Source organism: Dissoconium aciculare, assembly GCF_010015565.1.
Source record: "Dissoconium aciculare CBS 342.82 unplaced genomic scaffold K489scaffold_13, whole genome shotgun sequence".
NCBI classification, from domain to species: domain Eukaryota; kingdom Fungi; phylum Ascomycota; class Dothideomycetes; order Mycosphaerellales; family Dissoconiaceae; genus Dissoconium; species Dissoconium aciculare.
In genome coordinates, this window is record NW_022984963.1 from 128,024 (window position 1) to 143,007 (window position 14,984).

The 14,984-nt window shown below is 53.0% G+C and overlaps 7 protein-coding genes across 7 annotated transcripts; 4 read left to right on the forward strand and 3 right to left on the reverse strand.

Annotated features, from left to right (window-relative positions):
* The first annotated feature begins 5 nt into the window (after nt 1–5).
* On the forward strand, nt 6–1,631 carry K489DRAFT_383634 (uncharacterized protein). Its single transcript, XM_033605656.1, has one exon. It carries the CDS (start codon nt 482–484, stop codon nt 1,157–1,159), a length of 678 nt encoding a protein of 225 aa, XP_033456445.1. The 5' UTR covers nt 6–481; the 3' UTR covers nt 1,160–1,631.
* Nucleotides 1,632–3,770: 2,139 nt separating this feature from the next.
* On the forward strand, nt 3,771–5,327 carry K489DRAFT_325590 (kinase-like protein; the record flags this gene model as incomplete). The annotated part of the gene is made up of 1 exon (XM_033601839.1): nt 3,771–5,327. A coding segment is annotated over one exon (1,557 nt), but the record flags the coding sequence as incomplete, so codon positions are not given.
* A 648-nt stretch (nt 5,328–5,975) lies between these two features.
* K489DRAFT_65877 (uncharacterized protein) lies at nt 5,976–6,786 on the reverse strand. Its single transcript, XM_033608813.1, has one exon. It carries the CDS (start codon nt 6,611–6,613, stop codon nt 6,086–6,088), a length of 528 nt encoding a protein of 175 aa, XP_033456447.1. The 5' UTR covers nt 6,614–6,786; the 3' UTR covers nt 5,976–6,085.
* Nucleotides 6,787–7,265: 479 nt separating this feature from the next.
* On the reverse strand, nt 7,266–9,536 carry K489DRAFT_412738 (uncharacterized protein; the record flags this gene model as incomplete). Its single annotated transcript, XM_033607964.1, has 5 exons — nt 7,266–7,409; nt 7,464–7,577; nt 7,629–8,117; nt 8,177–9,390; nt 9,446–9,536. The coding sequence occupies 5 exons, from the start codon at nt 9,534–9,536 to the stop codon at nt 7,266–7,268; spliced, it is 2,052 nt and encodes a 683-aa protein (XP_033456448.1).
* Nucleotides 9,537–10,798: 1,262 nt separating this feature from the next.
* K489DRAFT_291321 (uncharacterized protein) lies at nt 10,799–12,199 on the reverse strand (the record flags this gene model as incomplete). The annotated part of the gene is made up of 1 exon (XM_033600187.1): nt 10,799–12,199. A coding segment is annotated over one exon (1,401 nt), but the record flags the coding sequence as incomplete, so codon positions are not given.
* A 552-nt stretch (nt 12,200–12,751) lies between these two features.
* Nucleotides 12,752–13,393, forward strand: K489DRAFT_325585 (uncharacterized protein; the record flags this gene model as incomplete). Its single annotated transcript, XM_033601838.1, has 3 exons — nt 12,752–13,111; nt 13,163–13,221; nt 13,276–13,393. 3 exons carry the CDS (start codon nt 12,752–12,754, stop codon nt 13,391–13,393), a joined length of 537 nt encoding a protein of 178 aa, XP_033456450.1.
* A 498-nt stretch (nt 13,394–13,891) lies between these two features.
* Nucleotides 13,892–14,570, forward strand: K489DRAFT_383638 (Rhodanese-like protein). The gene has a single exon (XM_033605657.1). The coding sequence runs from the start codon at nt 13,989–13,991 to the stop codon at nt 14,484–14,486; it is 498 nt and encodes a 165-aa protein (XP_033456451.1). The 5' UTR covers nt 13,892–13,988; the 3' UTR covers nt 14,487–14,570.
* The last annotated feature ends 414 nt before the right edge of the window (nt 14,571–14,984 follow it).

Here is a 14,984-nt window from a genome sequence, read left to right on the forward strand (position 1 = left end):
TGGTGGCCTCCTCGCTACTCAAATCACCCCGCTAATGTCGCCGGGAGGATCGGCCGTTCTGCACACTCGCATGAGCATCGGCTGCGAATCCCACCCCCGGGTGTATATATACGGACAGGCACGAGGGGACATCATGATCGGTGTGCACGCAGACATGTGCGTGTATATACTTATCAACCTTGGAAGTACATACATATGTGTGTGTGGGTGGGGGGAGAGGAAGAGACATTGGATGAATAACGATCGATGGCTTGGATGTAGCGAATGTGTGCATGTGAATGCCCGGGCCGTCGTGACCTATCAAGTCTATCAAGTATGTACTCGCGGGAAGTGGGACGGTAGTTGTCGTCCTCTCTCTCCCGCCATGGAGGAGGTTTTCTTTTCCTACTTCCAATTGCTATAGATGTGTACACGAAGGCTCGTGAGATGAAGATGTGGTCGTCAGCAGACCCCACTATATTGTATCCGAAGTCGACTCGTCATGAATTTTCCCCGAGCGAAGGATTCTTCTGACGTGTCGGGTGTCGATATGGTGTTGTCCGATCGATTGGTCTCATTCGCAGGACATTTCTCGATGTTGTTATCCCATGATGTCAGAAGTCTCCGCGCCGCGATCCGGGCACAAACAGCGGTGACTACTACAATTTGTGTGTTTGTCATTGCGCGGCACAGAAAGCACCGTCTTCAACCATTCCAAGGTTGGCTGTTGTTGTTGTTGTTCGCAAACGTGCGCAGTGCATGCGACGAAGGACACCTTGTTGGCGTTTCACATTGTCAACGGGGGGAGGGGCCAGGTTATTCAGGCTGTGCGCATGCATGTGTGTCTTCCATAGCCCGTCTGCACGCCTCCTTTCCTTCATTAATATCTCCGTCGCCTTCCCTGACGACGGATCCGACCGGTGCAGTAGCTGGGGATCATCCCGTCCTGCGCAGCCATGTGTTCGAAGCTCTCTGGTCGCATGGGCAGGGCGTGGTTATGCTCGTGGCTTATCAGAAAGGCGGAGATGCACGAGAGGTTGGCGCTTGCGGCGTGGTTTTGATGGATTGGAGGGCGCTGCGCCGCCGAAGACGTGCCTGCTTACCTGCCTGCCTTAGGCTGACGGAGGGCCCAACGAAGCCCAACAAGGCCCCCGCAAACCTCTCTCCTGCATGCTCATGAAGGATAATCGTGATTGAAAATGATGGACCATCGATGACGGTGATGCACTCCGAGTCATCTCCACAGCGAACGGGCTGTAAGCTGACATCCACGGGTCCCTCGGAGGCATTCTAGGGCCACCCGTGAGGATGAAGGCGGGTCGCTACACTGACGTGAGGGGCACGGGAGGATACAGCGATGCTGCAGCATGATGAGTACACTGGCGAGAGATCACGGTGAGCCATGATCGATCATCGCGTGAGCATCATTCCGTCTAACGGGCAGTCCGTCACACCGTCTATGAGCTGATGTCCAAGCCAGTCTGCCGGTGTGTATGGTTCCTGCCTCACGAGTCATTCGTCGTCGTCATCTCAGCCAGCCTCTCGAGGGGCGAGCCTTTCAGCTTATGAGGACAATCGGTGTTGACGCCGCCGAGCCTTCACTTCGGTACATGACCGAATCCGGTCAAATCTGCGTGCGGAAGATGACACAGGATCGTCGGCCCGCTTTGCTGCAGGTATGAGTTCTATGGTACGGACATGATGATCCGACAGTGAGTGGAGGCCTGAAAGACAAGGGTTTTTTTTTTTTTTGGCTGGCTGAACACTGTACGTGCGGATGTTCCCCCTGCAATTCCAAGCCCGTTTTCCTGTGAGTATCCGCCATGGTTTGATGATACCTAGGCTGACTGTAACAGGCGGCCGGAGGGCGGCGGCCTCTCGGGCCGTTGTTGCTGTCAACCAACTTTAGAAGCATTAGGCGCCGTCGGCCATGTTGATACTGTAGTCCGCGATATGGGGCTATGAACCTCAGATCTTTCGCCGGGAGAACAGGAAGTTTACGGAGCGATCCTTTCATGAATCTCCCTGTTCACCGTCTATGAGGCCGCCGGCGCGCAAAGAGATGTTGGTGGTAGACATATATGGGTGCCCAGGTATGCACGCGGCGCTTCAAGCTGTGATCTGAGGGCAGTGCCCTCAGAGAGTCAGAGAGTATCGCCCCCGCACACCACCACCACCACCACCGCCCGCCTTCTGTGCCTCTCTCCTGGCCTGATCAGCACCCATGCTGCTTACTAGGTATTATTGTGATTCTGCAACTCCCAACCATTTCGTATCGTCGCCCTTTGTGTATAGTACCGTAGAGCACTTAACGATCATCACGCCTACGGTCGGATGCAACCATGAACAGCAAGACCTCGTACCATACGATACTATACCTACCTAGGTAACCGCACCTCCGTCGCTCGCGTACTGTACATAGCCCCAGGCCCCTCTGCAAAAGTTTGCCCAGGCGCATCGAAAACTTCACTTTCAGCTCCTATGTAGTTGGACTCGATCTTCATATCGCACCCGTCTGCGATTTGCGTCGTCAGCTAGCGAGGGAAAGCCAAGGTCGAGAGTCGCACCATTACGCCGTCAGTGGTCAAGGCAACAGGAAAAAAGCGAGCATCACAGCACAGCGGCGGGAGGGAAGTCGTGTGGATTGAGGCGCAGCAGATGCGTGCGAGAGAAAACCCTGGACTGGACTGTACGGACGGGACCGCATGGGCGGTTAGGAATTGCATCTCCGCTTAGCGGGAATTCTGCGGCAGCCACGAACGTCCACTCGTCCGCCCGTGTGTCACCACCACCACCACCATTACCACCACCATTACAAGTCCTGAAGGAGGAGGGGGGTTGCTCCTAAGCTGATCACCCTTGGCGATGTCCTTGCATTCCCGAATATGTAGTAAAACTGAATGCAAATCCTGATCCCATGAAATCAAATTGTTCCAAGGTTGTTGCTGTCCATCAGTGGGTACTCGCCGACGCCAGAGAAGAAGTGGTCCGACGAACACGCTGTCTCATCGCTGCATCTCCCCAAACACTGGCCGCCTGCGCGCATTGTTTCAGCCGCAGTAATCCTGTTGCGCTTGACATCTCAGCTTCGAACGGCATCGACCTCAGAGATATCATAACCACCTGGGCACACATCTAATAACACGAAACGGCCCCCCCCGATACCACATTCCGTGCCGTCCGCCATCTGGTTGGGTGCCGTGCACCGACAGCGATTGCATGAACGCGGCGTCAATTGGTCGAATCCCTTGCCGTGTCGGAGTCATACTTCCCTCCTGTCGGAAAACGCTTGAGCCACACTCAGCAGTCCGCCGACATATACCACCTCTGCCAACGAGGATAATATCACGAGATTTTTCCGCTCGCCACAAGTTGCCACGCACATAACGCCAGCGGTCACCACATACATACAATCGCCAGCGTCAAGATCGACTTTGATCGAGATCACCACAGCTCATGCTGATGAAGTTTATAAATCATCAAGAAGACTCTATGTTGAACAGCCATCACACCGATTGCCATTTCTCAAGTCCGGTTTCTATTTGTCGTGTGTTCGACCCGTCAAGCCCGCCGGTCGGTGTTATATGAACATGTCTTCGTTTTCATTGCCCAATAAGAGCCATTCCGACAACAAGCATAGCTCCAAAAATACACCGCGTCATGCGCGGACGCCAAATTCATCACCCGGTCCATCTTTATATCGAAGTCTCAACGCGAAGAAGGAAACCGATAAAGCGAAGCGACTCTCATCAGGCCAGGCGTCATGTCATTCTTCATCCGACGCTGCCCCTATGCCATCAACGATCGACTCTGAGCAGTTAGATGATGCGGAGAATCCTACCAATCGCAGGCCGATAACCTCTCTGCCTCGCGCACAGACCTTTCAGCGACAAGAGTCAGAGAAGCGCGAGAAACTGGTCCAGGTCGAGGAACCTGCGCACGAGCGCCGTAGACCATCAGTCGAGAAGCGAGATCGTGCCACTAGTTTAAATGCGTTGACTCCTCCTGTGTCGCCAGATCAGCTGAATGTGTCTTTGCCGACGAGCTCGATTCTCAGCGAATCGAGCCCTTCGGCGCTTGCGCAGGTATGTGACCCCGAGGAGAACCGTTCGGTGTCGTCCTCCTCGAGGAGTAGACCTCAAGACCTTCCGACGCTACAAATCCCTCAGATGAATAGCCCTGGTCCTCCACCGCTCGAGGCGAATGCCGAAAAACCTGCTTATAAAGAGCCGGAGATATCCGTGCTGTATGAGGAGTTCCAGAAGAGATGGCTCTTGAACATGAGCATGAATTTCCGCGATCGCTCCTGTCGCGAAAAGTTCTTTGTCACGTTTGCGGAGAAGCCGAATGTATGGCGTCGCGTCACCGTTTCTGTGGATTATCGCCATGCGCCCCTTGACTCGCTCGAAGACCAGGTGAACAAACTGGAAACTCAAAACGACAAGAGTTTCCGCATATTCAGGGCGGTCCACGAGTCTCTACCACAGATACATTATTTCGAGACCGTCACGAATCTGAGGATCGAAACGACCCCTCACGACATGCAGCTACACATTCACGTACGAGAGGACGCGAACGAGGTTGTGGAGTTCCCTTCGACTTCGATGTTCCGACACATCGGCTGTCCTCGCTTATGCGAAGCATCTCTGGAGTTTGACTCGCATCTCGCTGGATTCGTCTACAAGGTGAAGTCGCGTAATCGATTTCTCATCAAGAAGGAGATCCCCGGCCCCGACGCCATCGAGGAGTTTCTTTATGAAGTCAATGCTCTCGATGCACTGCGGGGAAGCGATAACGTAATCCGCATGGAGGGTCTGGTCACTGACGATCGAGGGGAATGCGTCAAAGGCTTGCTGCTATCATATGCTAACCAGGGCGCACTCCTCGATATCCTCTGGGATCATTCGAGGAAGACCCGAATCCCCTGGCACCGTCGTGAGAAGTGGGCGAAGCAGATCGTGCACGGTCTGTCGGAGATCCATGAAGCGGGCTTCGTCCAGGGCGACTTTACTCTTTCCAACATTGTCGTCGATCACACCGACACAGCCCGCATCATCGACATCAACCGAAGAGGCTGTCCCATCGGATGGGAGCCTCCGGAGTTTGAAGAACTCCTGAGGAGCGGCCAGCGGCTCAACATGGCGATCGGCGTCAAGACCGACCTTTTCCAACTCGGAATGGTTCTCTGGGCTCTCGCCGAGCACACAGACGAGCCCGAGAACGTCCCTCGTCCTCTGCGAGAAGCTATGAACGCTCCCCCGTACTTTCGTGAGATCATCAGGACTTGTCTGAGCTTTCGACCCCAAGATCGCGCAGGTGCAAATATTCTCGTTGATCGCTTCCCTGAGAATGCAGGCGTGCCACCAGTTCAGTCCGATGAAGAACCCATCGAGAGCGGCGCCGTGAGCGCATATCTAGAGCTCGGCCAAGACTTGGAGGATGTCGACCTCAAGGCGTGTCCTCGGCCATCCAAGGTGTACATCGACCCGCAGATGGCTGTCACTCTAGACGACTGTAAGCCGAATTGGCGGTCTCAAGCTCCCGTATTGAAGCCGGACTCCTTCAAGCCTAGCGCTGCCCTATCCCCAAGCACTAATCTTAGCCCACGACGCGCGCACAATGAGGATGGACGATACTTGACGTTCGGGTACCGGAACTCGAACCTCACATCGACTTCATACCATCTCGGCGGCAACTCCGAACTGTCGCTGTGCAGTCCCAGCCGCGATCGGTCCAGCCGACCCCGCCGCCCATCCAGCGCGACATCGGCTATTCTGTCAGGCGATGACGAGAATGCCGATGACGATGGCGACTACGATGATTTCGATGACGAATGCGATATCGACGATGACAACTCCGATGCTTCATCGATCCGCTACGCGATGATGAAGAGGAGACTCCTCCGCCAGGACGAGCTCCGTCGCGCCCAGGGACTCTCCACACAGACGGCGACCTCGAACGCAGGCGCCACCCACGCCCCGGTGAGGTTCGCCGATGTGGCAGCGACGACGGGATACGACACCAGTGCCCCACGGCCGACGGAACACCTCGACCACTCCGAGTATGGCCCCGCGCCCGACGTCGACGACCCAGAACAGATGGCCATCTACGAAGCATGGCTGTGGCAAAAGCACCACGAAAGCCAGCAGCGCATGCAGCAGCGCCAGCACCACCACGAGGAGCAGGACGGGCCAAGCCAGGAATCCAAACATCTGCAGCATGTCGATTCCGGCTTCGACGAGACCATGGTGGAGGCACTGGAGCGCGGCGACGACGACGGCTGCGCCCGCGTTCTGTCCGGCTCGTCGCAGTCGACGGAGAAGTGCGGCAGCGACGGCATGGCGGCGAAATCCGTCCTTTCGGCGCGATCGGTGCTGGAGGTGAAGGGAGGGACCGAGGTGAATGTCGGACGCTCGAGGGTCCGATAGAAATGGTGGGAGGGAGGTCGCCCTCTCACACGGATGGATTCGGGATATGAAGGGGGCGGGAGGGGTTTGCACAGATCACGATGGTGGGGAGCGCATGCCGTTCTCCACACCGGCATTGTATTGACACGACGAAACGACCAGCATCGGGCACACGGATGGGAAAATGACGACGGCACGAATCCTTGTAATAAAGACATCTTGGGCATGCATTTTGGAGTGCGGGCATGAGGTTTGCTTTTTTTTTAATTTTAAATATATACTACAGTACTGTAATGATTCTGATTCATCCTTGACTATTCCTTTGTTCAGCCGTGTCGGAAACGATCTTTTTCGGTTTGTGTTTCTCTAGCATCCCGTGAATGTGGATGGTGTTGTTGGCTCCTGGAGTCTGGGAGTGGGCTCTGCTGCATCCTCGGATCTGGCCCGGCCTTCAACAGGTGGTTTCGTTTCGATCTGGTCTGCGCCGTATGAACAGCCATGTGTAGTTGGTCCCGTAAAGGCCATGGCAGGACTTGCGAGATGGGATGAGAATATGGCGTTCCCTTCGACTTGCTATTGCCGTGAACATAGTATTGATTGTAAAGCCTCGAACTCGGAGTCGCGCCCTTGATGCATGTCTCTGTGGAGCGCTGGTCTATTCGTTCGCTCATGGTCAAGACCTCTCGCGGATAGAGCTCTCATCAGTATCAGACGCTCAGCAGTAGCATGTGCGAATGTCTCAGGGTGCCCTTCTTTTGTGTCACTGGAATGAAATTCTCCGATAGCTGATCGAGGCATCGCTTCGTCCTCAGAGGGAGAAAAGGCCAACGCATACATTTCGCCAGGTTTCTGATGGGGTTCCCGGTGCATAATCTTGCTTCAACGTTTAGTCTTGCGACGCTTCCTTCCATTTCGGGTTGACTTTGATGCCGTCTTGTTCTGTTTGGTGGGTGACGACGGTTTTGGGGTTGGTGCTAAGCGCTCGGTGATGATTCCGACGTTCACGACGGTATTTGTTGGATGCTGGAACATGTCGTCAGTATGGGCGTGGCCAAAATTTCATTCACTGATGCTTACTCGGCAAGCATAGAAGCCTGTGATGGTCTCTCCAGCTGGTGCTTTCAAGCACCGTCTAGTGTGCTCAGGACCTTCCTCGCCAATGCATACGGAATTGCCAGAGCTCGTGGTAATCTAGAGGCGGGTCAGACGTGTTGATCATCGAGCTAGGGGTGTTTCATTCACGCGGAGGAAATCCAACTCGCCATATTCGAGAAGACGATAATAGTGATCGACTTTGACACTTGACCGAGCCTTGACGAACGGCGCCATAGAGAGATCCAGCTTTTCTATGACCTCACCAGCGGCTCCATTGACTGTCATCTGCGTTTCAACTTCCCCACAACTGTGGCTAAGCTCCGAGGTTTGCTCGACAGAATCATCATCGAGCCATGTGATTGATATCTGTTGCGGGCAATCCTCTCTGATACCATGTTCTCCGCGAAGTGTCACCTTCCTCGTCCCAGCCACACCATCCCTTTTCGTGCCAAATTTGACCCAATATAAAGGCTCAAACGACATGTACTTCTCCGGGGACGCAGTGAACGTGCTCTGGTTCAGAAGGAGGTCCTTCGGCGAGAGGCCAGGATACCACAGACCATACTGTTTCAAGTCTCTCGCGCCCTGTCCCTTCTTCCGCCTCACACAAACACCAAGCTGAATCATTTTGAAGCCCTGTACATCGTGATTAGCTTTGGGCGGCCCTCAATGTCGTCGGAATACTCTTTACTCACATCGAAATCAGCTTGCAGGGCTAATATCGGAGGTTGGACGTTTAATCGTTCGGTCAACAGACATGAGTCAGGGCGACCAACCCAAGTTGATCGACGACCATCTTGGTACACGACTTTTAGAGCGTGAATACCCCGGGATCCCACGGCAACAATGAATCCCGCAAGACCAGTAGCATCGACGCTCGTGGATTTCCCCGAATTGCAATAACCAATGGTTTGGGAAGAATCACCGTTTTGGAGATGCATGCCGCAAATGTAAGCGACCGGTCCAGTCGTGCAGGTGAAAATCTCTATCCGAGTCAACTCTACTACCGAGACCTGGAAACTGCGCAAAAGCTTGCATCCCGTCCCATTGTCCATTCTATGCTCATTGGGATACATGTCTCCTGAGACGTGCAGCCATTCTCGTTCGTCTGCTTTCGCAGGTATGTTCGGTGATATCGCTTTATCTGAGCAGCGAAGGCCGATCAAGTCAGAGATGTGGGATACGAGTCCCCAAATACGCCGTCTGCTGCGTATATGAGGCGAATCCTGAACCGTGCTAGTCATTTTGTAGGCCGCAACAAGGCTCTGGACAGAATGCAAGCCTTGCGCTTCGAAGCAGTAACTGCGTTCCCCTTGGTCGTCGAAGCGCGTTCTCCAGAAATTGCTGCTGTAAATGATTGAGCCGAATGCGCTTGAGCACAAGCGAAGCGAGAAGACGTCCTTCGTTGAGAGGTGACCAGCGATCATCTCGAGTACCTCTACAGGTAAAGCAGAGAAGGGCTTTCCCTCGTGGATTGACGAAATTCTGGCATGTGTTTCCCGTTTCCCCGGCAGCGTAGCAATGATTGATTCGTCCCATTTACCGGTAGGAAGTCCTGGAACATTGAGAGGGTCATATGATAGCCAAGTGCCTCCCGTTAAATTCCTCATGCGATTGCCTTCCCAGGGGAATGGGGTGCTGCCGTCGTTGTGGTTCTCAGACAGAGGCACACCAAAACCGTGCTCCCATGCCACACAATTCGGCACTATATCCTTTGGTAAGGAAGCACATATATCATGTAGACGCTCGATCGGTAAGAATTGGTCGCCCAAGCGAGCTTGCAGCAAGTCGAGACAAGCTGTATGAAAACGATGAGCATTTCCGAAGTCCAGATCGTCCTCGTCATCCTCGCTGTCCAGCAGAGGTTTCGAGTACGGGACGTCCTGAAGAACGTCTCCATATCGTAAGGCTGTGACCCGCCTCGTATCAGCAAATTATGGCATAAGAAGATTTCTGGCACATACCTTTCCATTTCGATTGCCAATTGTTGGGGTCATTTGCTTCTGGGAGAATTGCCGTTGCGCAAATCGAGCATTGGTATATGAGCGGACTCATACTGATGTGCGTTTGCCATTGGCGAAGTCTTGCTCACACAGTACAAATGATCGAGTGGCCTTAAATTTGGCCGCCAGCGCCATGAACTGTTCATTCGTCTGCTCATCCTCGGCATGTGAGGCATTGGGTCTTAGAGAACGCGTCGAACAACTTGTTAATGATCAAGGTTCGCCCTGCGGCTTATGCTTCTGTTCTAGGATCCTGTCCTGGATGGTGCACGGAATATAGATACGGCTTTGCGAGCGAATGGTTCATTCGCATGCACTAGCCGCCTGATGATGTATGTTGGCAGAGTTGTGGATTGAAAGATAGGTACTGGAACGCGACGCTGGGCCAAGGCACGCCGAAGTGCATTTTCCTGCCTGATGATAATTCTGTGCCGCATGGATGACCGCAGCAGCAGGGGCACCAAACCTGACACACACGTCACGAGAAATGTCTTTGTAAAGAGCGAGCTTGTTTACGCAGTTCTTGAATATGTTTTCATGGTGGGTGCAGCCACTTACGTTAGATCGATGATTGAATAATGGCTCCACCGATGAATCCAGAATAGGTATTCAGCGATTACATTCGTGATTCCCTCTACAAATCTTTAAGATGACCATTTCCACGCGCCCCGATCGACGCCTGACTTCGCGTTTACAATAATTCTACCAGGCGATCCTGGAACAGGAATCTTGGATATATTACTGGCTCATCGGCCGAAGGACGAGTGGTCGCAAGTGCCGTCTATCCTGTCATAGACCGGAGCAGCCGCATCATCCAGGTCTTGCTGCTCAAGCCAGCGTAGAGTTCTACGTAGTCATTCGCACGTTTGCATTTTCACCGCGACCATTCTGAACACCGCAGCTGCTACTGTCTGCACGTATTCGCTGTAGTCATGTCACTGCAACGCATCCCGGCGGATATCAATCGTCGGTTCCCCTTCCTGACGTAGATGGAAGCGGTCATTTGAGTCACCGCTCACCGAGCATCAAACAGTGGGAAAGAGGTCTTGTTATTAATGGATATACATCGAGGCTGCCCAAGACTAGACGCGTGAGCGCAAAGTGGAACACGATCGGATAAATCAGATGATTAGTTGTAGCCTCTCAAACATCATTACTCCGTCCGCGAATCTTCATCCATCCTCCACCGCTCTTGCGTTTCTTCTCCGCCGCAGAGTCGGTATCGGTGTTATCATGAATCGCAGTACTCGGAGCAATCCGCGAGATCTTGAGCCCATCACCGATGATCGGTCCGGACTCACCACGATCTTCCGTCCATTCCGCCTCCTCGAGGAGATCCCACTCTGCGCCCGAGATTTCAGACAACATTATGGACTTGAGCTTGTCGATGAGACGTGCGGGATTGGAGAGCCGCCAATCTCGTAAGATGTCAGAGCCTTCTGCGGACGATAGATTGAAGCGAACGGATGCGTGCGAGTAGAGTCCGAGACGAGGTGTAGGATCAATGGTTCGAGGAGTTTCGTCTTTGCCACTGACGGCGGTAAGTCTTCGATCCGACGGAGGTTTGGGTTGCTTTCGGTGCTGCATCGTCAAGAGGTGCCATAAATTCCTGCCAATCGAGCAGAAGTCTTCGAACGAATCCACACTATCCAATCCTTGAGTCCTACACAACCAAGCTACATCCCATGCCAGTAGTGCAACGCCTTCGACAAAAAGTCCGTACGACTTCAGGTCTTCCTTCATGAGTTGCGCAAGCGGCCGGTCCAAATGCAGTGGACGCGGTCGTGGCTGGTTATCTTTTTCCAGGGTTCGCGAAGCTGATGGGCTGGAGTTTTGGCTCGTTGAAGTTGACAGGCCTGGATATGGCACGTCTCGCATTTTGTAGGACGACCGTTCGGGCATCACCAAAGCACGCGGGAAATTTTCGTGAGGAAGAATAATTTCAGCCGGCGGACGGACTTGTAGGTAGTGCGCACATATACTGACAAGGCGGGCGACGCTGTCAAAAACTTCCGAGACCGATTCATGCGGATCCACGACTGTACGGCCACCATGACGATCTTGCTTGGATACTGGTTGGGTTTTGGAGTGGAGGTCCTTGAGGTTGGGGATACTCAGTCCTCCAAGCACATATTCCGAACTTCCATCTACTTGTTTCTGCCGTCTAAAATTGCACGCCGATGCGGCCTCCCGACACAGCACCAGCCGTGCGTCTATCAGCTTGTCCCGCGTTCTGTCGAGCCTATGGCCAGCTTTCTTTGATGCAGCCTGAATAGGCTCGAGGATTGTGGATTGGTCACGAACAAATTCCTGCTTCTGAAAAGCCAAGGTTTTCCTCCGATCTTGCAACTTTTGCTTGCACGACAAAATATATTGGCGGTGGCCTTTCATCTGTTCCTCCAACTCTCTCGCCTTTTCAACAATCTGGGATGTCCTGACCGAGGTAGTGGTCTGTTCATCGCGTACAAGTTGATTGTTAAATTTGTGAATGCCAGTGGTAATGGCGTCAAAGTCCGCATCCGGCGGTAAGGCCGCAAGTACACCATCGTTTCCGGGTCGAACGATTGCTTCCGCTCGGGTGTGAGCGTCCTGTCGATGAAGCAGTTCAAGCGCCTGCTGAAGTCGAGGCTCATAAAGTGTGGCCCGGATGCATGAGACACATACTGGCCTTCGTCGGCCGCGATCAAGGGTCCGGGCGCATAAGTCGCACTGTACATCCATAATGCTTGAGGCGATTCCTCCGAAGTTTGGCTAGGGGCGGTGGGTCGGAAGATGATGAGCTGAGCATGATCGTAGGTCGAGAGGGCAGCCAGGGATTAGCGATGGCAATCATATCAACACTTGCTGGCGCATGGAAAGCAACAGGCTGCAATTCGCATCTATAAGTGGGTGAATGTCGAGGTGAAGTCGCGGCTGAGGGATGCGTCGTGCTGACATAATCGCGCGAGGTCGGGCGACTTGTGCAGGTGACGCAATATGATTCTGGCGCGAATTGTCGCGTGCACAAAACGCGTGCCTAAATTGATTCAATCGCTTCACCACCTGGGCAGCGAGAATATCAGTGCTCAGCCGACATTCGAAGTGCGTCATCGACGGCGAGTCTACCTCGCAGATATGGCATCTCATACTCCCATGGGTCCTCCTCCGCGCCCTGTCAAGAATGGCATAGTGCGGCAACGATCACGACCCGATGTCGACGTAGAAATTGGCGCTGTAGATGACCAACATACGAACAGTAGAGATGCCACTGCTCAGAACGTGAATCCGATGTCCCAAGACGCCGGTGAGAAAGATATCGCTTGCAGTGATGGCGAGCCAGCCGAACCTCATCGTGACGACACCGCACGTTTCACATCATCGGCACCACTGGCATCTCGTGGTCATGCAACTCCCAACGCAGATCCGAAGACGGAACAGAATGACGAACGCTTACAGGACTCACAACCACATTTGAACGATGATGAAGACACTAACGATGAAGACGAACCGGCTTCCGATCCGGCCGACCCTCAAGAACCCATTGAGCGCTTCCCGTGGGAAAACTTAATGGCGCGTTATCATGAAAAGATGCACGATCTGCAGAGCCAGGAAGATCAAATTTTGCAAGAGTTCAATGGTCTTTGCGATGTACAGATCTGTCATACCCTTGCTCGAAAAAAATGTCTAACCGGCGAATAGTACTTCAGCACTTGGGCTGCTGCCGGCTGTCGCAAGGAGGTCGATCGTAGCTTTAAAAGGTCAGCATAGCTTGCAAATGACCCATGCTCTGACCGTCGCTGACCTAACCATAGACTCAAAACTCAACAATATTTCGTGGAGCACGAAGAGCGTTTGCTTGAGGAACGACGCATTCGCTACGTCAAGGCAATTGTGGCATTCAAGAGTGCGCTTGAACTCCTTGGGGATTGATGCCCTCCAATAACGCCGTGGTTTCAGGGGCTGCGATGATACTGGACGAACACGACATTTCCATGAAGTCAACGCCGCGCCTCGATGCAATCATCCGTCATTCTGTTCGGCGGGCAGATCCACTCCCCGACCACAGCCATAGCCACAGCAGGATCTCGGTCAGAGACAACGACTCCACGATATACCCTGCTCGATGCATAATTCTGTGATCAATATTGAGCTGGTGCTCATATACGTTAGCTCTGTCTATCCTACAGCCACCCTGAGGTGCTAGTATAGAGTCCTGTCAATCTCGAACATTGACGAGATTTGTTGAAAGGGTTTGGAAGTACGTGCAGCACAAAATCAATGGCACATGGTCGAGCTCCCAGATAATTTGCAGAAGGCAGGTGAGCATTAATTTGGCCTCAGGCAGAAATACGTCCGTGCACAGAGCCTGTACAATCATCCGTCGCGTGCAAGATGAAGTTGACTTGTGTCTTGCTAATTAAGGGTTGATCACATCCCACTGTACCATTGTCCGACTGTAGAAGATCGCTCTTCATACTTATCAAATCAAGTTGCACTTGGTCAGTCCTATCGAAGATCACCAAACATGTCTGCGAATACAATTCCAAACTTAGCCAGAATCTCACGGGAGCGTCTGGCGGAGCTTGTTCGGGCCAAGCAACCTGGGCTCGCCATCATCGACGTACGTGATAGCGATTTCATCGGCGGCCATATCGTAGGTTGTCAAAACGTGCCAACCAACACCCATGATCACGCTATGCCTGAACTTGTCCGAAACCTTAGAGATCAGGACACTGTTGTTTTCCATTGCGCCTTGTCCCAGCAGCGAGGTCCATCGAGCGCTCTTCGATATCTCCGTGAACGGGAGCGATTTGCCAGCAGCAAGAACCAAGAGTCAACGTCCGAGTATAAGACAGAAGGCAGCTCGGAAGACAAGGCAGCCGATAAGAAAGCTCAGACGGTCTATGTGCTTGAAGGCGGATTTACGAAGTGGCAGGAGGTGTTCGTAAAGTACCACGTCGGCAACCACACTGTCACCAAGCTGACTCTAATTTATTTAGGTACGGAGATGACAAAGAGCTGACCGAGAGTTACCGGAAGGAGCTATGGCAAGACGACTAGTGTAAACTACTCTGCTAGAGAACGCCAATCGGAATCACAACAGATCAAACACTTTCTCACGTTACTCCCAACACACGAAGTAGAAACTTTATCATGATCCGCCTATCATTCGCCCCGTATCCCATTGCCATCAGGCCGTACGCTAATCACACGAGAAGTTCCTGACAGTTTTATCTCGTGCTCCTTTGTGCCCTGACGACTATTCTCAAATGCAATCAATCCTATCATTGCTTTATATTGCTTCAAACCAGACGGAAAGGACCCCAACTACACGGGACAGCTTGTGGCCAAGTTCTGAGCATTTCCACTGCATCTAAACCCTTCAAGCCGACGTTACGTCAGAAGAAGAAGCCGTAGAGGCTCATCATAGGATGAAATTCTGGTGCTGTGGCAGTTATAGCCGACTTTACCATCGCGTAGCGAGTCCATGGGCAGTCATGACGTGCACTTCATCACGACC